The sequence below is a fragment of the Onychomys torridus genome, chromosome 9 (genome assembly GCF_903995425.1).
Source record: "Onychomys torridus chromosome 9, mOncTor1.1, whole genome shotgun sequence".
In the NCBI taxonomy this organism is placed as follows: Eukaryota; Metazoa; Chordata; class Mammalia; order Rodentia; family Cricetidae; genus Onychomys; species Onychomys torridus.
In genome coordinates this window covers 6,426,943-6,452,501 of record NC_050451.1, presented here as the reverse complement: position 1 = coordinate 6,452,501, position 25,559 = coordinate 6,426,943, and the positions used below count along the sequence as shown (strand labels likewise).

The window sequence follows — 25,559 nt, the reverse complement described above, 5'->3', positions numbered from 1 at the left end:
CGGGGTCAGGGAGGGACATACTGTCTGTGAGTCTTTCTGCTTCTGCATATCTGTCTCCATCCATCTGTAGCGGTCACTGCTCTTCTCCATTAGTCCTTCCTCCGGCATTCCATACATACTCACTGACTTCCTGCTGCACCACAGGCTCTTGGTTATGGCTGGAGGATATTAAAGAGAAAAAGCATGGTCCCTGACAGTAGAGGCCCTCCTTTTAGGTAGATAAAATCACTAAAATCACTGTGGCATGATAGGAGGGTTTTTTTTTTTTTTTTTTTTTTTTTTAAAGAAAACCTGAGCTAAGCATGGTTAGGAAGAACTCAGCCTGAATCCCAAAGGAGAAAGAGGGTCTGAAGGCAGATTGGTGGGAAAATAGTGGCCCCTCCAGATACAAAGAGATAGTCAGTTATGACCATCTGCCTATGGGCCAGCTGCCAGTTTGGAATGACTCAAATAGCATATCTAGTTTTATGTATTTACTTATAATTTGACTCACTCTTCAAATTATCTATGAAACATTTAGATGAAGATGCATTCAATAAAGAAATGAGATTAGGAAGAATTGGTTTCTGAGGAGTTAGGACCATAAGTATAAAGTCTATAAAGACTTAAGTCAAGCTTTGGTTTGGGCCCAGCTTCCTGGAAACTATTGTGTGCTGGGAGGTTGGAAAGGTCACACATTAATGTCTCATCCACTGATGATGCTTTTACATAGATGTGGGGCCTATGCTTGAGAGTAGAGAAACAAGAAGAACATAGCAGAGGGATCCTGCCTAGCAGCTTAGCCCTGCCCCAGCTTGCCTTCCCTCCCTTGCTTTGACTTTTCAAAGATCCTATCTAATGGTTGTCCTGTCTCTGATCAACAGCCATCATCAGGTCCCATGATGTCTGGAACAGTCTCAGATCCAGAACCTCTGGGTCAGAATTTCTGTGCAGCTGCTTTTCATCACATTTCCAAGCTCATCTTAAGTCCTGCAGGTCCTTGCTCCTGCTAGACCCTGCCCTTGTTGTAATAACCCACTTTCTTCCATCTCTCCACTGGGCATTTGAAGGTCCTACTTGGAGCCTCCCCCTTCTATTGGCCAATCCTCTTTCCCAGCCTCAAAAAACACTGCTACTTCGACAGCCCACCAAATCTTGTCTAGACTGACCACGACCCTGGGCTGCTTCATCTCAGTCTTGTTTACTCTTCTCAGAAGAGTGTCAAATGCATGTTGGGAAAACACTACACCCTGCTAATCTCTAAGGCTTTGGAGTAGGCACAAGGCCCAGCTCAGGGGAGGCTCTTGCTTATACATTGTTTTCCCCACAATGGCTGCCCCTGTGAGTACCCAGACAAAGGGAGGAGGGAAGTGGTTGCTGACCAGGTGACTTGGAGACCTGGTGTGGATCAACAATGGGCACCTACTAGTAAGCCCTGGTGTGGGTCCCAAGAGTGGCAGGTGAGCAGTTTCAGTGAATCCCTATGGGTAGGCGTGTGTGTGTGTGTGTGTGTGTGTGTGTGTGTGTGTGTGTGTGTGTGCCTCAGAAAGCTCCACCTGGGGACCCAGATAGCAGCCGGTGCTGTCCTGAGAATTCAGAGCAAAGTTCTACTCTGAGGGTGGAAGCAACAAGTAGCCTTGGCTAAGGGTGCCTCAGTAAGCCTAAAGAAGGCATGCTCTCTATGAATTCCAGCCCCCTGTTTTCTTCCTCTCTGTGAAATGTCAATAGAATCATCCAGGTGCTTCAATGTCAGGTGGTACTTGGAGTGAAAGCATCTGTTACAGACTGGGCCTCCATAACTAAAACATTCCAAGTCCCCAATCCTAAACTTCTTGAGTGCCAACATTGCTCCATAAGTGGGAGACTTCACACATGACTCCCTTTGAGGGGTTGTAGCCCAAACACAGGTGCTCTGAAAGTGTATCAACTTGTCCATGAGGCTATGGTTCATGTGAAGCATAAATCAGTTAGTGATTTATATGAATAAATTATCCACAGTATATCTTACCATGAATGTGCAAATATTCCAAAATCCGCCAACTATAAAATCTGAATCACTTCCGGTATTTGCATGGGGGGATGCTCATAGCTCAGGCTATCACAACAAAGCAGAAGATTGATTTGGTTTGCTGGGGAGCTTCGTGTTCTCTCCACTTGGTGTCTATTCCTCTTATATGGTGCTCCGAGGAACCAGGGATTACAGGAACACAGTTCAGTCCCTACCAGTGTCTTAAGCCTCAGTGCATGTCTCCTTGAGTTGCAAAGTCTCAGGCAGGACTTGATATTCATCTTTTACTTGGGTACCTTCCTGTAATTAATTCTTAAATGCCCATCCCTTTCTGAGGGGGAGACTTGTAAGTGTGACCTCAGAGACACAGTGAGAACAGGCTGTTAGAGAAGGGCCAGTCCAGTGACATGTCCCACCGGTCTTGAGCCACACAGAGGCTCTGACACCTTGAGGAATAAGAGAGGGTTGGCTTTCTTTAGAAACCTTGCTTCTTGCAATTTTAAAGTCTCTATTCTTCGCTGCACTAGAGTGTTGGGTTTTTTTTTTCCAAGTAGTCATTCTCCATGTACTCATGACGATTGAATTTAATAAAAACATCACAGTTCAAAAATAAGACAAATTAGAACCCACTGTTCATCTTAGAAATTAATATGTGAGTGAGTTTAACAAGAGATGAATTGCGCTGTGGTGAGCTGGTCCCTCTTCACCCACTCTGGGTCCCAGTTGTTTGTCATTATTGCTGGAAATATGATTATTACTCTGGTATTGCTTGACATTTATTAAGGATCTAGGGGCTGAGCCTCCGCAGCGGAGAAAAGTGCAATTATCTGGGTACACGGAGACCAGAAATCTCCTGGCCTAAGTCATCCAAATAGAAGTCCCCCCAAAGACCCTCAACTACAAATCTGGCTAACACAGAGCCCAGGCTACCCTGCACTCAACCCCCTCACATCTTCTTCACAATGGGCAGCTAGGGTCTAAGGGCACAGCGACAGACATTGCATGTGATGTGTTGCAAATGGGGCAAATGTTACATTTAGATTTTTCTTTCTTATTAATTGCTTCTATTATTTACCCTCATCCAGGTTTCCTCTAAGAACTCAAAGTTTGAGGTAGCTATGCCAGATTTGCTTGTAAGATGTGATATATAGGAACTGATGAGGTACAGTCATCCCCCTTATCCACAGTTCTACTCTTTATAGTTTCAGTTACCTGTGGTCTGGAAATGTTGGGTGGAATATTCTAGAGGTAAATAATTTCTAAGTTTGAAATGGCACACTGCTATACTCGGTGGTGTATATGAGATGAAGACCTTCACATCCCATTCTGTCCTGCCCAGGGTGTAACTTACCCCTTTGTCTGAAGTCTCCCAAGCTGCACACACCTACTTCCCAGCAGTTACTGAGCAGCCATCTTGGTTATGTGATTTCCTTATTATTAAATTCAGCAATCACCTATCAGACAGACTGTCGGGGAACACAGTGCTTGTGTTCAAATAACCTTCATTTTGCTTATGAACAGCCCCTCAGCACCAGCCAGTGACTCACATTGCCAGAGAAGCAGAGAAAGTGGAAGTTGTCAACAAGACAGACAGAAATCACATGTCCAGGATGCTATGACCTGTGGCCATGACACCGTTCTTTCTACCTGTGAGATAGCAGTGAGGGATGCTTTGTCTGTATCCATCTGTCAAAGCCAGAGTCTGACACTGGGACATTGCTATTGATTAAACTCCTGCTTCACTTTGTTTCTCCATTTTACCATTAATCCAGGGTCACTGAGGAGCCACAGGGCCTGCGGTTGTCATGCCTCATTAGCCTCCTCCCCTGGGTGACAGTTCTTACAAAGCCTTTGCTGTTTTTATGACTTTCATAGCTTGAGGTGTACCTGCCAGGTATTTTGTAGAGTGTCTGTAAATTTGTCTGCTGTTTTTCTTGGGTCATGGTGTTTTGGAAGGAGGAAGCCAGAGGTACGGTAAGATCATGTTACAGGTATGTGATAGTCATGTGAAGTCACCACACAGATGTCAGCCTTCGTCAAACTGTTGAGACTGTGTCTGCCAGCCTCCTCTCCTGCCATTGGATTATTTCCCCCTTTGCATGTTCCCTGGGACTCATCCCACTGAGTCCACCCCACCCTTCAAATGGGGACAAGTGAGCCACGCCTGAAGGGTGAACATCAAGCTCATCACTGGAGATTCTCCTGCAAGGAAGGGCTATCTTTTCTCCTCCATCCGCTTATCTGTTTAATCTTTTATTTATCTCAGTAGGGACTCATCCATATTTATTTCACAATCAGGGCTATGATCCATTAAGCCCATTAAGTGGCATATCTTGTTTCTCAAGTTGTTCTAACTTACTGCTCATAGTATTTACCTGGCTTCGCCCTTCCTTTCTCTGGAACCCTCTTGGTCTCTTTTCCTGCCCTCAAATATGTTTTTATTGTTGTTGTTTGGTATGGGTAGGGTTTGCTGGGCCGGTACTCAGTGTTTCTCGACTGATGAAAATGGAGTCAACCACCAAGCTAAATTTCCAATACTCACAATGTTTGGTCGCAGTTGAGTTCCAGCCAGTCCTGTCATTTCTGCTGTGTCTACTACTCTGGAAAAGTCCAGTTTAGCCCCAGTGACAGGCATTCTCAGATCCACTGGCCCAAACTAGCCAGCTCATTTCTCACTCACACTATGTGTGCTTTGCAAACTGGCCAGGGATTCCGAGTGCCTTAGCCTCACTTGGTTACACTGGCCCCCAGAGCAGCCACTGTCTTGAATGTTCTAGTTCATGAGCAGGTTAAAGAAGAGCTTAAGCAGCCCAGAGTTAGCAAGAAGTCTGACAAAACCACAGAAATACAGGAGGGGAGATCTAGAACTCATGATCAAAGAGCACTAATTCCTGGCATATTATATTTATGTTTTCATTTTCTTTCTCACCCGGATGTAATTGTTATTGTTTTAATTATTATTGTAATTGCCTATTTTTTTCATCCCTATTTTTAAAAAAATCTCAACATGGTAGGAGCCTGGTCCCATGTCATTAAATCTTTTTTTGACACTAAGGCTGCAGTGAACTGTTGTGTAGAGCATCCAGTTAGGAGTGGCAAAAGGAAGCTGCAGTCTATCCTTTGCTGCGGAGACCTGTTACAGTCCTTTATGCAAACAGTCTGCTGTGGCTGCACAGTATTCTGTGTCAGGGACAATGCATGCCTCTATGTGGAGATATGCAAATTGCTTCATTTTCTGCTTCTATAAATAGATTGCCAAAAAAAAAAAAAAAAAAAAAAAAAGCCACCTGAGTGCTTGTGCTGATGTCTGATGGTATCCTTGGGATAGATTACCAGCAATGAAAAGAATGGTCAGGACATGAAAGGATGGCACGGCGGCGCTCAGCTGCAGAAGCCAGGACTCATGGCAGCAGCTCTGCACCAAGCTTCTAAGTAGAGTCTGAGCCTCGGCCATCCACTAGTGGCCTTTCCCTTTGTGAGGCCACACAACTGTGATTACAGGACTAATGACCCTTTGCATAAGCCAGCATAATGACTCTTAGCAGTGGAGAGCGGTGCTTCCCATTTGGACAATAGTGTCACCAGCAACTGGCCAGCCCCAGGGGTCCTTCGGACAAAGTGGCATCATCAAGCTGTGGTCAGTGACTTAAAAATGATTTCTGGGCGGGATATAATCCATTCTCTATCTCCAGATCAGTCCTGTATCCTGAAGCCCTAAGGAGACACTGAGAAAGCAGGGCCATGAGTACCTGCTCTGTCCCCTTTAAAAGGCTTAAGCAGCCTCTGGAGGCCCTTTGTTCTGCTTGTGGGGCACTCAAGTTCTTTAACAGACTGGCAGTTGCTAAGCGAAGGCTTTTCAGTTCCAACAAGTGACCCAAAACTCCGCTGTGAATTTGTCTGTAATCAATGTGTCTCACCCACTGTTGCCCGGGCAGATGGGCCTCTGCCCTTGAATTGACCCAATCCTCCTTCCTCTTGTTGCTGCATCCTGTGGATCACAACTTCCCAGGGCACAGAAGGACTCTGAGGTCACAGGCACTTAAGGTTGGTTTAGACTGGAGAGACACGCCCAGACAGAGATGTACATGGGGAGACTTTTGAATGGTAACAGAGTCCAGATTTGTCTTGCTTTCCCATTCTGCCTACAGTCTCTCATCCTCTCTTTACCTCAGTGTCTGATTCAGCTAATGGGAAGAATAACAACACAGGCTGATAGGAAGCTGAATATTAGATTGCAATGCACATGCAGGCCCCTCTATCAGCTGCAAAGTGCTACGTGCCCATCAGTTCACTGGGTATAATGCAGAGAGGTCAGTACAGCATCTGGATTCTCCGTGCTCTTAGATAAATTACTGATGTGCTCCACGTCGGTCCCTTACCATTTGTCATTCTGCTCAAGACTCTTGCTCAGCTCTCAGGGAGAAAGCAGAGCCAACATACTTCCCTTCTGTGTGCTGGAGATGGAAATGAGCGGTGTGAACCCACTCATTCTCTAGGTACCCCCAACATTTAATCCATATATGCATCCGTCTGTACCCCTTCCCTCTGGGTCCAAGAAGAAGGGGCTTCCCTTTGCCATTGCTCATATCCTGTGCCACTAGGGACCTTTCTCTCTCCTTTGCTTTTGGCTTGTCCATTCTATTGCCATGTTCCCTTTCATCTATTAACATACAGTCAGTCCTGGGTACATGTTTTGGACAGACTACAGGAGCCTCTACTGATGATGCTTCTGTGTTATAGGAAGTGGTGTAACAGATCCTTGCACCTAGCCTATGGACCTAAGTGCACTTCCGACCATCTTTAACTGACTAATAACACCTGTTGCATTATCAATGCTGTGTCCATGGTTATCACACTGCACTATTTAAGAAGTGAAGACAAGGAAAACATCCCCGAATATTCAGAATAGGCAGATCATTGCAGACAGACCTGACTGTACAGTGCTATATATTATAAGAATGTGGACTTAAAATTTTTGTTCCTCATTTGGTTGAATCCTAGGATGCTGGAGTCTGTCTGTCTGTCTTACTTGCCTTAGAGCCTGTTGCCTTGTCCCCATCTCCATTTCTTTTTTCTTGTGGAGTCAAGCTTCTGAAGTGAGTTGTTCACATTTATCATCCCTGTACTCTTCTGTTCAATCACCACTTGAGGTACGGCCATCTAATCATTCTGAAACGACCCTTGTCGCCCACTTTCTAGGGGTAGATCATGTCCCTTTCCTGGCCTTGTCTCACAGCTTGTCTTCTGTACGTTTGTTGAGCTTGAACTCTTAGTTTTAATGAGTGTCTTGGTTCCCTTTCAACTGTCAGAGCCTTTGGCCTGAACCTTGCCAGAGTCCTCCAGGTTTCTGGCCTTGTCCCATCACCCCCCCCCCTTCTGTAATGGTTCTTCTGGGGGATCTTGTATGTGGGCTTATCTACACTGGCTGCTAATAACTCACAGATACATATGGGCCATGACCCATTTTCTTGTTTTCCTCTAGGAAAACAATCATACAATCAATTTTGTTCTTTCTTGTTTTTTCAATCTCTTCTATTTTTTTTTTTTTCTTACTTATTGGATTGAATTCACAAGGGTAAGCAAACCAGAGATGTTAGAGTGATCCTCACCTCTCTTGCAGTCAGCAGTTCCTACCAACATTTGTGATAGTCCTTCAACTTGATGCTTCTGGGTCTTGTGGATGCTCCCCCATGGCGCCATGAGAGTAGTTTCAGGGAATTCCCTCCCTTCGGTCTTACCTTCACCAAATTCATCCTAGAATTGCTGCCCCAGTGACCACAACAAGCATTAAATTAAAAAAAAATGCTAAAAGTGAGAGGAAAAAACTGAATTAAACCAGACTTTTATTTAATCTCTCTGGCAAGACTGAGGAGGAGCAATATCCAGAAAGCCTTGTCTGGACATTGGTTCAGGTGTTTCTCTCTTCCACATGTCTGGATCACCCATCACCTGTGATGCCACCCTGGCCAGCCTGTAAGGCTTTATCTTTCCCCGTTACAAACCAGATGTGAAGTTCACCTGTACACTACAGAGCCCAGAAATTAGAAGAAGCTTAGTGAATGTTTGCTGTGTTTAACAATATAGAGAGAATTTAACTGAAGTGAAGTGTCTCTGCAGGAATATAAATAGCCCTGGCTACAGCAGGGTGTTTTTTTGTTTTTCGTTTTTAAGGATAAAGGCAGCTACAGACAAATGCCAGACTTTCCCATGAGTGTTCCTTTGAATAGAGTAGCAATTGTTTTCCCCAACTGAACTTATTCACAATTCTAGTATTTTACACCCAAACATTTTCTTTGGGTGACAGTTTACAAAGTATTTCCACTCTACGGTCCCATGTCAGCTTCATAACATCTTAGCTGGTAGACCAGGGAGATGCAAGTAACCGTGTATGTACATGGTAGATTCAGTTTTAGAAAGATTGATTTGTTCGTGGGATTGGCTGCCAATGGCCAAGAACCAAGGTGTCTTCATTCCTTCCTGTTGTCCTCTTTCTGTCCCCCACACGCACACTCTGCAACATGAGACCAGCTGTCTTCTTGCTGAAGTGGGTCTGCCTGGGGCCATTTGTCCCCCCCAGGGGGGTCAGTAAGATAGGGTCAGACAAGATCCCCAGTCTCTTTGACAGGTGGCACAGTTGCTATCAGGAGGCATCGGCTTTATCTCAAGGGTCCCAAGAGTGCACCATTCCTAGTACGTGTCCAAAGCTTCATGTTTGGAAGAAGTCAGGGTTCTTGCCTTAGAAGTGGCAGCTGTCAGTCTCTCAACACTTACGCCATTTTCATTGCTCATAAGCTTTGTCTCACTTACAAATGTGTACGAACATAGAACAGAAATATTGAAGAAATTTTTGCAAACAAAATTAAAAAAAAAAGAAAAAAGAAATCACCCTACACTCATTACCCTAGAACAGTAACTGGATTTTAAAAATTATATTGTTTTCATACTTTGCCAAAAAACACTTTTCTATTTTATTGAAACATAATATACAGGGAAAATGTTCAAGTGATAAGTATGCAAAATAAGTATTTTTACAAAGAGAACATGTGGTTACAACCCAGATCAAAAGCACAAATTAGCAGCACCTGGGACACACTCACCCAGGACCCATTCTGGCCATCAGCTGCTCTGCCCCAAATCATTTCTCTCCTGAGACTGAATACCATGTTTTATTTTTCCATATTTTAAATTTTATATAAATAAAAGTGGCATCACATATATTCTTCTGTTTCTTTCACTTAAATGATGTCTGTAAGCTTTAATGACATCATTGTATGCAGAAGCAATTAATTTTCTCTGTAGTGAAGGGAATTCTCAAGACTTGGTCTCAGGAATGCTTCACTTTCTTAAAAAGTATTGAAAAATCAAATCAAAAAAGCTTTGTTTACATAGGCTATAAGTACCTTGGCATTAATTATAAAGGAAACTAAAACAGAATTTAGAAACAGAATGTTTATTAATTCATTTTAAATACCAATAGGAAACATACTATCTGTAAACATAAAAGGCATCTTAAGTGAATAATTATAATTTTTAAAACAAAAAGATCATGAGGAAACTCGTTATTATACATTTTAATAAATAACTTTATTGTCTGTACGGCTTGGTGAAAGACTGGTTCCTCAAACCATGTTTCTTTCTTGAGTCTGTTGTGATGGCTGGTTATTCTTGTTGACATTCATGAATAATATCTGACCCCCAACAACTGTGTAGTTGGGAAGGAAACAATTTAGTAACCTTTTTAGGAGAGGCAGGCATTATTCTTTGATAGACACCAAGGTACAATAAGTAGCAATGGTTTTGTTTTGGGGGATAGGGTATTCAAGACAGGGTTTCTCATATGAACTCACAGAGATCGAAGCATAAAGCCCAGGACCTGCGTGGGTTGGTACCGGGTCCTTTGAGTATACATTATGCCTTCCAGTTTTGTGTTTTTATATGACTCCTGAGTGTGAGAATGAGTGGGCCTTTGTTTCTTGCGCCTTCTTTGGGGCTCTTTCCTTCTGTTTGATCATTTTGTCTAGTTCCAATGTGTTAGTTTTTGTTTTATCTTATTTTATTATTTCCCTTAGAAGCCTCTTTGTTCTCATATGAGAGAGAAAGGGAGTGGATCTGGATAGGAGGGGGTGGGGAGGAACTAGGAGTGGAGGGGGGGGAGCCATAATCAGGATGTATTAAGTGAGGGAAAATCAATTTTTAATAAAAGGAAAAAATAAAAAAAGAAAGAAGAAGAATGGAAGATAGGTCCAGGTTGAAACCTTGGTACAAAAAGGATTTTTACAAAAGAATATTTACAATGAAACACTGAGGAAAATGTTGTGTTACAGTCAGAAACATGGAAAATACACTGTTCAACACTGCTGGCTCTGGAAAAAAACAAAATCCAGATGTAAGATGAATTGCTAAACAGTCATTAATAAAAACTCAGAACCAGACACTGGGGTAAAAACAGAGATCAGGGAATAGGAAAAGCCACAACCAACCTCACCTCCAACTCCTCAGCTTCCAAAGAGACCTACTTCCTGTATACTCACGCCTTTCTGTGCCCTGCCATCTCACTTCCTCTCTCTGCCTAGCTCTGTCACTTCCTGTCTGGCTTTACAGACCTCCAGACTTTTATGGTTAACTAGTGTTGAAATTAAAGCCATGCCTGGCTCTGTTCCCAGTATGGCCTTGAACTCAACAGAGATCTGGATGGATCTCTGCCTCCCAAATGCTAGGATTAAAGGTGTGTGCTGTGTTACCATTGCCTGACGTCTATGTTTACTATAATGGCTGGCTCTTCCCTCTGATCCTCAGATAAGCTTTATTAGGGTGCACAATATATTGGGGGACACAATATATCACCATACCCAGATTTAGACTATTAAAGAAAAGTACCTCCATAATATTTTTCTGTAAGTAAATCTGTGTATTTTGTTGATTAATGATCAATATTGAAGGGTCTAGCTCACTGTGGTCAGTGTCACCCCAGGGCAGGTATTTCTGGGTGCTAGAAGAAAGCAGAGTACACAAGCCATGAGGAAGCAAGCCAGCAAGCAGCACTCATCCATGGTCTCTGCTCCAGTCCCTGCCTCCAGCCTTGTCTTGAGTTCCTGCCCTGATTTCCCTCAGTGATGGGCGTGATCTGAGAGTTATAAGGTGAAATCAACCCTTTAGTCTCCAGTTTGATTTTGGTCATGGCATTTTATCACAGCATTAAAAACTCTAAGACACACAGTATAGAAAAGGCATGCTCGAGTCATCAACCATCTCATCAGGAAAGCCACATTCACAGGGGCAGAGATGAGTTTCCCAGCATCCTAGTGCTTAAAGTCTCAGTTTTCATCATGTTTGGCAACACATGCTGCTACTTGTTTCGTTGGAGATGGTTTGTTTGTTTGGCTCATTTTCAAGAGTATCTGCCAAATACTCAATGTTAATAATTATGGTTTTGTCCATCAGTCATTCTTTCAAATAAAAACAACGCTGTTTTGTGGCAGAAGTCACCAGTTCAGCTCACAAGCATGCTCACTATATAACCACCTGTCTGTCCTTGAAACAGACATTGGTTGTATTCAGAAATGCTTCATGTAGACTTCCCATTGTAACAGACTAGTAAACCAGTGAGTTTGAGGAAGGAAACTTAACAGAAATCCCACCTTTAGGTCTTCATTTTCCATGTGTCTCCAAACTGAGGTTGCAGGCCTTTACTCGGTTTCTCCATCTCACCCAGCTTCTCAGTTATCAGCTGCTGAAAGAGGTCATGGATGTAGAAAGCTGTGTGTAATTCGCATTACTGCCCTGTTTCCAGGATCTTCATTCTCTTAGGTCTGGATACCTTGGTGGACTTGGAGATTAACTCTCCAGCCCACCAATGCAGCCATAAGCCCCACTAAGTTCAACTATTTAGAGGCTACTTTCTGCTTAGTGGCCCAACCCCCTGTTCCATTTAAAAATGTGCAAGTATCTCAAAGCAAAAAGCAAAGGCATTACCATTAGGCACACCTTGGCTAGCTTTCTTTCTTTCCAGGACTGTGGATCAAGTCTTATCTCTCTTGGCTAACTCTGTACTGTCTGATGTACAGCAGGTTACTCAGTTACCATTTTGATAATTATTCTAAAAAGGAAGGCTAAGCCTATCACAGATGGAAAAGAAAGAGACACTCATGTGTGCATGTGAATATGTTGTGTTAGAAGATCAACGTAGGTGAAATCACTGTTCATAAGATTGTGACTACTTTTGCCAGCAGACCTTTGACCATCATTTCCTGTAGCAACTGGTCATGGTGGAGGCATGCATCTCAGTCTCCCACACATCACTAAGCTATGGCTCCCTTTCTCCTCTAGGATTTTGTGTCCTGTATAGAGAATTACAGAAGAAAAGGACAGGAGCTGTATGCATCTCTCTACAGAGACTATGTGCAGGTAAGAAACAAAGCATGCTTCTTCACTGCAGAGTATACTTGAAGCTACTTTAAATCAAGAGGAAGAAGAGAGAATCAGAGGGCCTTTGTTTTAAGTTTCAGAATGCAACAGCCAACAATTGATCACCGATGATGGGTCCAGCTTTCTTGGCTCGCACAGTGGGCCCAGCACCCACAGCTCAGCATCAGATGGGCTGGACCTGTTACTGTTCACTCACGGTGCAGTGGGTGAACATTGAGAGCCCAGGGCACCTCAGACCTTCTGGGAGCTGCAGGTGCTATAACAAAATACTGACCTGGGTCTCATGTTTGGATGGCTTCACTATAAGGGGGAGATTCATATTAAATAACTTCACAATTCAGTAGCTATTTGTGACTTATAGTGGGGATTTAGCAAGGAGATAAAAGATTTTAACAAAGGAAAGAATCTAATTTGGGCTACTTGGATGCCTTGTCTGAGGAATGGAGCATTTAAGCTGAGATCTGTAGAGAATGGCATGGGTGAAAATATTTTAGGAAACAGGGAGAGAATGTGTGTGAGGGTTCTGAGGGAGAAAGGAGATGGATGCCGATGATTTGCTGGGAGAAGTGGTTGGAAGGACCTGGGATGGGAGACACAGTGAAGATGAAGCTGTACTAAAACACGGAAGGTTCCTGTCACATTAAAGTTTTGGTTCTAAATGTAGAGAGCTGTCACCAATAAGGGAGGGCTTTGGCATTTAAAGCACCATGCAGGTATGATTTCTGCACAGTTCAAGGCAAAGCACTCTCACTGTTTTAACCCCTTCCCTTCCATGGTTATTTTCTAACCATGAAGATGGAAGGAGCAAGGTTTATGTTCTTAGCTTGTGACTGGTGGACAACAGATATTCCACATATGCCTGTATAATGGCTGAGGAGTTGGGGTTTAGTTGATATTAAAGCCAGGATCTTAAATGAGCACTCGTTCTGTAACACGGCACTCAGTATCAAAACTTATCAGTCTCTCATTTACAGAGGAGTGTGTCTGTGTGTGCCAAAGCCTATGCCCTGTCTTGGGAATGCAGCATCTATAATGCTGTCACTCTGCCTTGAAGGTGTTCAAACTCAGTAGTGAGGCCAAGGGTGAAGAAGAATCTCCAGGACAGGGTGACAAGGCTCGAACCGGAAGGTTTACTGCAAGAGTACAATGGGTGAAAGAGATCATTAGCACACTCACATGCAGGTGTTGGGGTAGAGGGGTCTCAACGGGTGAAACGTGGCCTGGGTCTCAGGCCAACACCCAGATACACAGCCTATCAGCACAGCTTACTGGGACATCAGACCCTGCAGGTGGGAGAGACAAGGTTTGAAGTGGGCTCCTGGCAGCGGTCACAGGGATCAGCCAGAATATCTGGTATGAAGCCTTGGACTAAGATCTTGCCAAGAGCACTTACCTTGCTCCAACACTGTAGACTGCATTACAAAGCTGACACATGTGCATACTGCCTGTGGCTGTGGGACAGACCCTTGCACATCAGTTCATCTTCCGAACAGACTCACCGATTTTTGTTTGGAGTGAGCAATGCTGCTAATGCAGTTAGTTGTCATTGAAAGGGAAAATAGATGAGTTTAGGTTGCCTTCTTTTTTAGGGAAATCCACTTTACACTTAGGCCATTTTGAGACAGAAGATATCTCTCTCTCTCTCTCTCTCTCTCTCTCTCTATATATATATATATATAGAGATAGATAGATAGATAGATAGGTAGGTAGGTAGGTAGGTAGGTAGGTAGGTAGATGTTATCAGCATCTCACCAAGAACCTTACATTTTTGTTTTGAGAACCTGGTCCACTAATTTCTGCCTAGGAGAGAGCTGACATCTGGACTTTCTAAGTTCCTGCTGACTCTGCAAAATCAAGACTTCCTGTCAGTAGGACCAGGACTCAAAAGAGGTGCCAGCTGAGAAAGGAGGCACCAGTCTCCTGAAATGCCAGCCTAGCTCAGTTTCATAAGTGGAACCTGACTAGGGTTCATAGGGTTCAGAAGTACTTGAAAAATTTGTGTGATTTACTGTTGGTTAGTGTTTTTTGTTTTTTAGAAAAATCAGCATTTTTGAAGGTATTTCATGTTTCCAAGTCTTTAAATATTTAAAATGTTTCAATATTCAGAGGAATGCAGATGTAATCACTGTCTGGTGGAGATAATGGGGTCTGGAGCACTCACCCCATTTTTCTGAGGGCCAGCACACTTTCTTAACACACATCATATCCACAAAAGTCAAGCTCAAAGTCTAGTCTGTTTGTTTGTTTTGAGACAAAGTGTTGCTATGGAACCCTGCCTGACCTGGAACTCCCTATGTAGACCACAGTAGACCACGTTAATCTCAGAGAGATCTGCCTACCTGTACTTCCCAAGTGTTGGGATTAAAAGCCATCACTCCTGGGACAAGCTCAAACACTGACAGAAGTTAGCATTTTGAAATCTGATGGTTACTCAAGGTCAGTTTCTGCTAACTCCATGGTTCTCAATCTGTGGGTCTCAACCTCCTTGGGGGGTCACATATCTGGTATCCTGTATATCAGATATTTACATTACAATTCATAACAGTAGCAAAATTACAGTTATGAGATAGCAACTAAAATAATTTTGTGGTTGGGGTCACCACAACATGAGGAACTGTATTAAAGGGTCACAGCATTAGGAAGATTGAGAATCACTGCTCTAAGTGAACCCAAGGAGACCCTCTCCCAAGGAAGTAACAGGGAAGTCAGGGGGCCCATGCAGAGCTGCCAATAACAAGCCACTGAAGAGGTCTCCAACCTTCACTTTACCTGCCACTTAGAGGTCCCCAGAGATGGAGGAAGCCCGGAGCATTCCTGGTCATTCACCCAGTGCCCTGGAGGTCATCCCCAGCACTATCACTTCCTGGCCACATCCCTGTGTTGCAGAATTCTGCCAGCGCCCCTCCATCCTCTCTGGCTTGTTCACTCATTCCTCTGCTTTGTCCAAGCTCTGGCCGTTGTCTTCTCTGCAGATGTTGCTCTTGTTCTTCTGTTCTGTGCCTGGACCCTGCTGTTCCCATGCCAGGGCCTTGCCATGATGTACAGACATGCCTCAGCCTGCCTTTGCTGCCTAAAACTCCTTGCAAGATGCCGGCCACCCCAAATGCTCTTGCTCTTCACATATGAGAGATGTGCTCTCCTTTGGGCTCCTCAGGGACCCATGGCTGTTTCATTTCTCTCTGTCTTTGTCTCTAAGTCTTTACACAGATTTTCAGGAGCTGGGGTCAGGGCATCAGTTCTCACTGGCTAGTGCAACGGAGGAAATGAAGAAAAACTCAGGAGAAAGGCAGACTTCAAGCAGAGCTAGACCCACATGGTCAGCATCTCCCTCCTTCCCTTCGCCCCGTCCACCATTCCATCATCCTCTCCTGCCTCTCTCTCACACACTCTTTATCTTCTCTCTCTCTCTCTCTCTCTCTCTCTCTCTCTCTCTCTCTCCCTCCCTCCCTCTCTCTCTCTCTCTCTTCTTCCTTCCCTCCTTCCTTCCTTCCTTCCTTCCTTCCTTTCCTTCCTTTCTTTCCTTCTTTTCTTTCTTTCTTTCTTTCTTTCTTTCTTTCTTTCTTTCTTTCTTTCTTTCTTTCTTTCTTTCTGTTTCTTCCTTTCTTTCTCTCATTCATTATTTCTCTTTCACACATTCATAAAAACACACATGTGTGAAATTGCTGGTGAGTTTGATACCCAAGGGCACATGGATAAAAGGGTGAGTCTGGGGTGAGCCCACTCCGCTCACTGAGACTCATCTTGAAACAGGTCACTTTGTAGTTTGTTCAGTGGCAAGCCATATGTCTACAGGGTTATCCCTGCCCAGGGAAAGGATGCCCTGTGGAGGTGGAAGGCCAAACCTGCTTCCTCTGCCTAGGCTTCAGAGACACCATGCCAGGCCTAATGCATGTGCACATTTTAGGACAAATGCCATCAAATATTTGAATAACTACAAAAGTTCATGTAAAGTTAACCCTGCTGTTCAAATTAGACTAAAACATGTCTTTGATAGGTGTGGTATGAAACCCGAATATGGCCTACAAAACTGTGGGTGTCAGTGTGCTTTTTAAAAGGCCTAAAGTAGGGCAGTGAAAACCTCACACACAAACTGAAGATTTCATGAATGTCATGTCATTTGCATGTACACCCTAGTTTCCATTTCTTTGACTGGTCTAGTACCCATGACTTTAGGATGGAAAGGTCCTCCCAAACCCACATTTCTTTTCATTCCCATGGATTCTGAAGTCCAGAGATGAGAGTGACTTTCTCAAATCATCAGTCATCACAGGAGTGTCAGCCTCCACTCTGCTGCACCAGTCTGGGTCTCCCAGAGGAGCAAACACTTTTCAGAAGTCAGGGGCCATGGAAAAACCTATGTCCTCAGGACCCGCTGCTACCTGCACAATCCCAGCAACAGACTGGTGTAGTAGCTTGGAAGGCCAAAGGCTGCCCAGGTTTCTCCTTCCCTCCTGACTGAATGATCTCCAAGCCAAGAAAGAATTTCCTTCTCCTGGGCCTGGCTCCAGTGAGGATGCTATATAACCCTGAGGGCTACCTAGAGGGCCACCTTTGTCCAATAACCAACACAGGAGCTTTGGGGTGGGCCTTCAAGGGGCATGTATCCAAGTGTGGCATTGTTTCTCTGCTTCCCAGAGGCGGAAAAGTAGCAGCATCAAGGCAGCCGTGGCCTGGGCCAGGATTCGGGAACAGCTCTTTGGGGAGCTGGGATTGTGGGGCCCAGTGACAAAATCCACACCCTGCTCCCAGTGGGAACTGGACAGGAGGGAAGGACCAGCTCGAATGAGGAAGCGCATCAGACGCTTGTTTTCATGGGAGGCCCTGAACCAAGGAGGGTGTAAGGTAGGCATTGGGTGTGGCGGGAAGTATACAGGAAGTGGCTATGTGGCCTTCTTGTCTTTGTTTGTTTGTTTGTTTTGTTATTTTTTTTTTAACCAAGGTGACAGAGTATAACTAGATAAGTTCAAGGGAGTCCTCAAGCTTAACCTTAAAGTCATTTAGGAGGGGAAAAGGAGGCACTAACCTCCCCCAGAACCTGAACGAATGGGTAGATGAGTGGGTGGGCGAATGTGTGAATTGGTCATTCTTATTAAATCCTAATCCATTAGCACAATGCAACCCACAGAAATCCAGGGGAATGCCGCTCGCCCAGCAATGGCCACTGTCTGTTCACACGTGTCTTTTGTCATTGAACACTTGGTATCTGCACTTCTGGGGACTAGTTATTGCTCAAACAAATCCTGTAATAAGTTTTACAGTGAAAAATCTCCCAAATTCAGCAGTTCTGCAAGCTGAAACCGTGACCCATTTAGACCCAATAGGCCCAGGCTGTATTGGCTTCCAAACAGAGGAATCTGGCAGCCTCTGGGAGTTGGCTCTCCTGAAGCTCATGCAGCTAGGTCATCAGATACACATTTTTGTGTTTTAAGGGAGAGAAGTCATTGGCTTTATTTTATAATGGATAAAGAAAAGAAAAAGCAACTGGCAACAATTTTTCATATACTCATCAAGCATCCCTAATTTGAAAGGCAGCCCTCCAAAAAACTGGGATGCTGAGTATTTCCCCCCTCATCCATCCCAAGATATGGCGTTACTTTTGTTATCCAGTCTGTTACCCTGGCATCATTACTCATGCTAAGCCCCCCTCCAGAACACTTAGGAGAAAACTATAATTAATTTATTCAGTAGGCATTTGTACTTTTAGCCATCATCAATGACTGGTGGCATGCAGCATTTTTTTTTTTTTCTTCAAAACATTTTTATTTAGGATTTGGAGGCAGGAGAAAAGGTTTCTTCCTTTTTTTAAGATTTATTTATTTATTATGTATACAGTGTTCTGTTTGTACACCAGTGTCTGCAAACCAGAAGAGGGCACCAGATCACATTATAGATGGTTATGAGCCACCATGTGGTTACTAGGAATTGAACTTGGAACTTCTGGAAGAGCAGCCAGTGCTCTTAACCTCTGAGCCATCTCTCCAGTCCAAGAAAAGGTTTCTTGTTGACTTTGTGGGTGACAATGCCAGAGCTTGGCTCTGTAACCTGGTTATTGGTCCCTATGGCTATCCAGCCCAGTCCCCTTCAGGGTGACCCACATGTACACAATCAACATGCTGTCTAGTCTTTCCCGGCACCTCCTGGCAACCACTGTATAAATCCTACTTAACGGAAGACACAGTCCCTGCTCTGACTCAGAAACAGCAAACACTTGCATTTTACATGATCCTTTAGGATTTAGCATATTCTCCCTTTTGTACCTGAGTCTAAAGTAACTTGGGGGAATTGCACATGTTCATGTCTATCTGTAAATTTGTGGAAAGGGAGAGGAGTATAAACAATGTCTGGAGTTCATTTTCTCTTCTCTCTGGTCCTATTTCAGGAGATCCAAGACAGAACGGGTGTTGTTTCTCAGATAAATGCTAAAAACCAAGGTATCGAGTTTATAAATTTATCTTTTTCTCCTCAATAATTAAATAATAAATTTTTCTTTTCAGTAACCGAAAACATATTGCTGATTTCATTTAATACCTCCCTAAAGACAGTACTATATGTGTGGGTCTGGGGAGAGAAACTGCTGAGGAACCAGAGCAGTCTGCACAAGCTCTGTGAGTGAGAGAATTTTTAGTAAGCTTAGAATAGTAACTATGAGTGTCTCATTAGTTTGTTATATTGAGTAGTCTTTAAAAGTTCCCTAAAGCAATTCAAATACATGTTTAGCATATGGTAAAAACATGTAGAAGGATAATAAGATATCTTAGAATAAAATAGATGGTATAGATATTTAATACTTTCACAGTGAATTCTTCTATGTCATGACCTACATGACAGTCACCATGTACCTCAGACTTAAAGACAATTTATGGAGTCATTTCTGACTTGCTGAAAATCTAGGATGTGTACACACACAAGAGAGAGGGAGAGGAGAGAGGAGACAGAGACAGCCAGAATTTCAGTTTTGTGTTTTCACTTATGACTCTATCTTTTGAGTTGCACACTCCTAGCCTGTGAGTTCCTTGGATCTTAGGGGGCAGCCAGTGGCCATTCCTCACCCAGTCACAGCATCTCTGCACTATTTTGCCTGACTCCTCTGCTGTCTGAGCAGCAGGATAGCTGTTGAAGATGCTACCTGCCAGCATGTAGTAACACAAGCTCAGACTGAGAATCTCAGGTTCTGATCCCAGGGTGACTTTGGCGTTTTTCCACTGTGGACTGACTGAAGATGACAATGAGCCCATTGGCTTCTTTCCTCTACACTCCATCTCCTAGCTCCAACATCACAGCATCCTTACCTGCTCTTCCTCTCCAAGTTAGTGCCTAAGTCGTAGAAGGTGGATACTGGATTTCCACAGATATAACCTTGGGCTGCTTCATTGTCTAGTTGGATGAGCAGAATCTATGGATATCCATAATTCTGAGCCCCCTTGATATTGCAGCACAGACCCTAATATGGACCTCTTGAAAAAAACAAAAAACAAAAACAAACAAACAAACAAAAAAACCAGTAAGGACCTTCTTGGATGACAGTCCCTACAAGGGTATGCTCTGTGCAGTGGACACAAAGCTGTGAGGACTGGCTCTGGGAACAGAGGGCACTTTCATCTTTCCACATGTGAGATTCCCAAGTGGGAAGGTGGTCAAAGAGCTGAGTTTTGGTACAAAGTAAATGGCTCATAGCAAATGAACAGGAATGACTACAAAACAACATTTTCCTGGTGGTACAGACATAGAAGCCGTCATGTCTCTAGAGAGCAGGAAAGATATTTGTTGATTATGAAATAGCCACACAATGTAATACTTCAATACCATTTAAATTATTGAAAAAACTTTAAAATTGATTGGAAAAGTACTTATGACATAATCTTGAATGAATTTTTTAAGTGCAACAACATTGTTATGGAAGAGACCTGCTTCACATCCCCTCTAATTCAGTAGCCATATGATCTTGGGAAAAGTACCAAGCCTTATTCAGATTTTTCATTTGCAAACTGAGGGTGGAATATTGTAGCTGAGATGGGACTAGATAGACAAATGCCACCATAGTGTCTAGCCAAGAGCACTTACTAGATAGAGACTGACACTCTTCATACTCCAGGTATATTTATTCCAAGTGTGTTATTCTTCATTTATCAGTGCACCGTGGCTTTCCCAACTCCTTTAAAGAAGCAGGTAGGGCTTCTGTAGTTTGGGAAAATCAGTGGTATGCTTGTAGAAGAAAGAACAATTTGAGGGTTCAGAAGGAACAAATCATAGACAGACTTAAAGAGAGATGTTTCATTGATTAGTGAGGATGAATTCCAAAACGTTGCCTTGCATCATTTGAAAGCTGTGGAGTGGCTAGGACTGGGCATACCCACACTGGGCACAGCTTACAGGTGTGCGGACTATAACACAGGGTCTCAGAAACAGTGGAAGGGCACGTGGACCACGTCTACTTTAGATATCATGACAATATGTCCATTTTACACTACTGCAGATGAGCTGACATCAGAGGAAGCTGAGATCAGGCCGGACGAGGTGGGGGTGGATTGTACACAACTGACCTTCTTTCCTGCTCTGCATGAAAGTCTGCACTCAGAAGATTTCTTGGAATTATGCCGGGAAAGACAAGTCATTTTACAAGAGCTTCTGGATGGAGAAAAGGTAATACATGGGCAGAGCAAAAGTAAATCCATTAAGACTGTCTGACAGGACAGACTGGGATGTCATCACTGGTGTAGGGAAGCTCCAATAATTTTCACACACCCCAACTACATAAACAATGAGCAGAGGGAGCAGGCTTCTAATTTCCCAGGCATCCTATATGCCCTATGTCAAAACATCTACAATCTGAGACTCAAGCTAACTATTGTACGAAATGTTTCCTAAATGTTTCCCTGGATCTTGTAGCAGTTCCTGAGTCTCCCATTAAAATTTGGCTATCCTGAAAGGTTTACCCACACCTGGAGGGACACTATATTTTCACACGCCCATTAGTATGTCCAAGTTGTTTCTATACCATGGTATCTCTGGGACATCACTCAGGCCTAGGGGTGAGTGAGTTAAGAGTTGTGTGTGGTTCTATGCACATTCCATTGGATTGTATGGAGAGGAAGTATGCACAAGTCTGGGAGACAGGCCAGAGCTGGGCAGCCAAAAATTTTGGGTCTGGTGGATAGTGTTTGGGAGCCCAAACTATTGTACGTGTCCCTGGCATGGCCACAGGAATATGTATTAGCTTCAGATTGCTACAAAGAAATAATTAAGAAAGGTTATTTATGAAAATAAAAAGTTGTTCAGACCCAGAGTTCTAGAGTTCAGGTCTAAGACTGAGCATCCCCATTTGTTTGGAACTTTGTTGCGGTCTGTAGCATGGTGAAAGAATGGGCTGACGTTTGGAGCCAGGAAGAGAAGGAAAGGAGAAAGAGAGAGGGGAAAGAGGGAGAGACACACAGGCTGCCATCCCATAAAGCTCTTCAACCCCAGTAACATATGTACCTCTCACTGGGCCTTACCTCTTAAAGATATATAGCACCTCCTAATATTATCACCATAGGGAACAAACCTTGACATGTGAACCTTTGGTGGATACTTGTCCAAATCATACCAGAGAGCCATGGGAGGCACAATAGTATTAGGGTCCCAGGAAAGGGTCCTTTTACCCAAGTCTAAAAAGAGAACGGAAGATGAAGCACATATCATATAATAAATCAGACCCAAGTTCAAATCTTCACTGGCCACCTTTGTGGAGCTGCTTTCTCATCCGTCCTGTGGTGCTCTTAGCACCCTCTTCATGCAGCTCTGGCAGGCTTAGATAGGCTAGGAGAAGAGACTAATTGAGAATGGGGTACATGGGAGGTGCTCGATAAAGGCTATTCTCTTCCCTTTGCAAAAAACTTGTGGGCATCGGGTCTTGAGCAGAAACCAGGTTCTTCCCTGGGGATGTAGGCTAAGGAGATGCTCCAGTCAAACATGAGGGGATGAGGTGGACCCAGCAAACTGTGTAAGTATTGCAAGGAGATGAATGCATGAGACTCAGGTCCAGGCTGCCCCTGAGTTGGTGAGGGTGGATCTAATTGGGGCCTGCTGAGTGAGTAGGCTGAGTTTCTGGAAACAAATGACAATCCAGAGGTCCAGGATGGGCACATGCAGGTCTCAGGGACTGCAGCACATTTCTTAGTCTCCTTGAAGGAGTTGTAAAGCTGGATTGATCTTTCCCAGGGTTGGATAAGAGGACTGGCTTGAAATGCTGGCCACAATGGCCGCTGCCAACCTCTCAGCAAGCATTTCACCTGCACAGTCACCAGTCCCAGCGTGTTTATGGGCTTCCATGGGGCCACTGGTTTGGGTTACCATACAGGGTGTCTACCGGGAGTGCTCTGCCTGTGTGAACCTTGCTATGGACTCTGCAGCTAATCTTATCTGGAATCTCCCTGCTCTGGAACCTGAGAGTTGGTGTGTCCCTTTTTGCTTCTTCTACTGCCCCCTGCCTTACCTCCCACTGTTACTGCTGAACCCCAAACTACCTTTCCTTGCCTGCCTCTGTCATTACTGATTCTCCTGACCCCAGGGACCCGACGTATCTGTATGCATATATGTGTATATATATTCTTCATGACCAATAGCTGAGGACTAATTGCGAACAGTTGGCATCTATCCACATATTAATAAGCTGACAAAGACAATTGAATATTGGGTAAACACCTAGTAAATTGATGAGAGCTAAGAGACCCAGGTTTTCTGTAGAAACGTCTTTTGCCTTACACCCTTAATGGATTAATTATATAAAAGCAGCAATTTTGGGGGAGGGATAAGTTTCCTCCCCACGGGATATTTTCCAATGCCTGGGGACATTTTGTCATGACTGGGGCCAGAGGATTTGCTACCAACCCTTGGAGGTCAGAGGCCAGTGATGCTGCTACACATACCACAGTGTATATGGTGAAAAGGGAAGGGGGAAACCAAATGTCAGCTTCTCCCTGCTTTCCTCCCAGGAAAAGGAAGCTGGCTTCACGATGGATCTTCTCAGTGTTTTGGTAAGAGGAGAAATGTATAGCTGGGTGGAAACACAGACTCCTAACACCAGCACTTGAGAAATTAAAAAATATAATAAAAAGTAAAAGAGGCCAACCTGGTTTACAGAACAAGTTCCAGGACAGCCAGGCTACAGAGAAACCCTGTCTCAGAAATAAGAAAGTAAAACTAAATAAAAATAAATACATAAAAATAAAACAACAAATAATAAATATGAAAGATGCTCAGCCCTGCAATGCTTTGTATTAGCTTTCCATTGCTAATGAATAGCCATGAACTTAGTGACTTGAGACAATGCACATTTATCACCTCAGGAATCCAACACTGTAGGGCTCTCTGATTCTGGTAGAGCACCGCAGTATAGGGATGCTGACAAGAGCATCCTTTCCAGGATCATTCAGATGCTGGCAGACGTTGGTCCATATCTCTGTATGTCTGAGGTTTGATGACTGTCAGCTGAGACATTCTCAGCTTCCTGGGAAAGGCCTGCATCCCTTGCCCTGTGGTCTGCTCTCTCCATCTTCCCAGCCAGGCAGAAGTGTGTGTGTGTGAAGCCTTTCTTACTGGTGAATCTCTCTGCTTCTGCCTTATCCAGCTTCTGTCTTTTCTTCTGTTGCTACTTTCCACTGGACTCTTTGGCTGCTGGAAGCAGGGATCGCCTTGGCCTCACCAGATGATGATCCAGGAAGATCTCCAGAAGCCAGGTCCCCTCAGAGCAGCTGTCTAGCCTAGTGTGTGTGGGAAAGGCAGTCTGGGATCCCAGGAGATGTTTGGGGTTATAACTTGCTGCATTGTGTATTCACTGTGCACAATACTCATCTAATATCCTTTCTCAACTTCTGGGAAAACCTCTCTAGACACCCAGGTGTCCTTATTCTTCCAAGACCAGCAGGGTGGTGGTGGTGGAGGTCAACCCTTCCTGGGCACACCAGTGGGCAAGCTCTGAGGTTTATAGGCCTGGCCCAAAAGAGTCCCAGTTCCAATCTCTTGCAGCCAACAGAAGTCCTCAACACATTCCCTGTGTCTTGTTTTTGCAGATTGTATGGCTTTCTCAGGCACATCCACCATCCAGTGACAGCTTTCTTGGGGTCTCATTTGGGTAGACCGGGATCTGGAACACACAGGGGACTGCCTTTCCCACACGGAGTAGGGGGGCAGGCAGCAGGGACTTCATCCTTCCTGGGGTTTTACTTAAGCTTCAGTCTTCCTTATCTTCCCTGTTACACAGCAGGAAGCTGTCACAGTGTGTGGGCTGCAGCAGCAGGGGTCCCCAGGATGTGCAAATAGAAGTGTTTGAATCCTAGCGGGGGGTAGCAAAGAGTGGGGGCGGGCACTGAAACTGCCAGCTCCTACTTAGTATCCCTGTACCTGCAGGGAGAGGCGGTGGCAGAGAGAGAATCCAGTCTCAGCAACCTGGAACAGAGCAGACCTGGGTACCAGAGGATTCTCATGCAGGCTGAGCAGTGGTGCTTGGCAAGTGTCACTTGAATTGGTTGTGTTGGTTGTTGAGTTGAATTGGTTGTGCTTGATGCTTCTAGTCTCAGGTAACCAGTAGGAGCTGGGAGGGGCTTAGTGGCCTCCTTGGTCACTGGAGAAGCAGGTCAGTGTGGGTGGAGAATACACTCAAGGCTGTGTATAGAGCCCTCCGGTGTCCCAGCCTCACCTCTCCACTTTCATCACCAGCAAGCTCGGCCACTTTGATCCTTAATGGAACTTTCCAAAGCTTCCCTTTCTTTATCTTCAAAATGGAGTTCTCTACTCCTTGTCTGTCCATTTGTGGCAAAGCGGCAGGAGGTGCTGCATGCCTCAGCCTGAGACTCCCTGAGCTGAGCCCCCCCCCCCCCCCCTCCCCAGTATCCGGACCTGAGGAGGGAGGGAGCTCTCAGCTTTAGTGCTGTTGTGGTGTTGTGGTTGCTGCTGTCTTTGTAGTGACCTATCTGTTTATTCTCTACTGAAAACCCCAGGACCTGGGTCATGGTCCCTAGGATAGGAAAAACCTGTCAAGAGATCTGTGAAGCAGGAATGCCTGCTTAGATGGATGATCTCTTGAGGCAAGGAGTGTTAGGGACATGCTGTGGAGAACATGCCCAGTGGGCGTCCAGAAGAGTCTGAATGGATCTTCTTGTCTTGCAAAGAT

The 25,559-nt window shown here is 44.4% G+C and overlaps 1 protein-coding gene across 1 annotated transcript in view; it reads left to right on the top strand.

Moving 5' to 3' along the window:
• Positions 1-25,559, top strand: part of Wdfy4 (WDFY family member 4) — a 211,328-nt gene that overhangs the window by 103,980 nt on the left and 81,789 nt on the right. Inside the window, 4 exon segments of the mRNA XM_036199282.1 lie at positions 12,314-12,391; positions 17,048-17,254; positions 18,792-18,843; positions 20,886-21,052. Coding sequence (XP_036055175.1) covers positions 12,314-12,391; positions 17,048-17,254; positions 18,792-18,843; positions 20,886-21,052 — 504 coding nt within the window.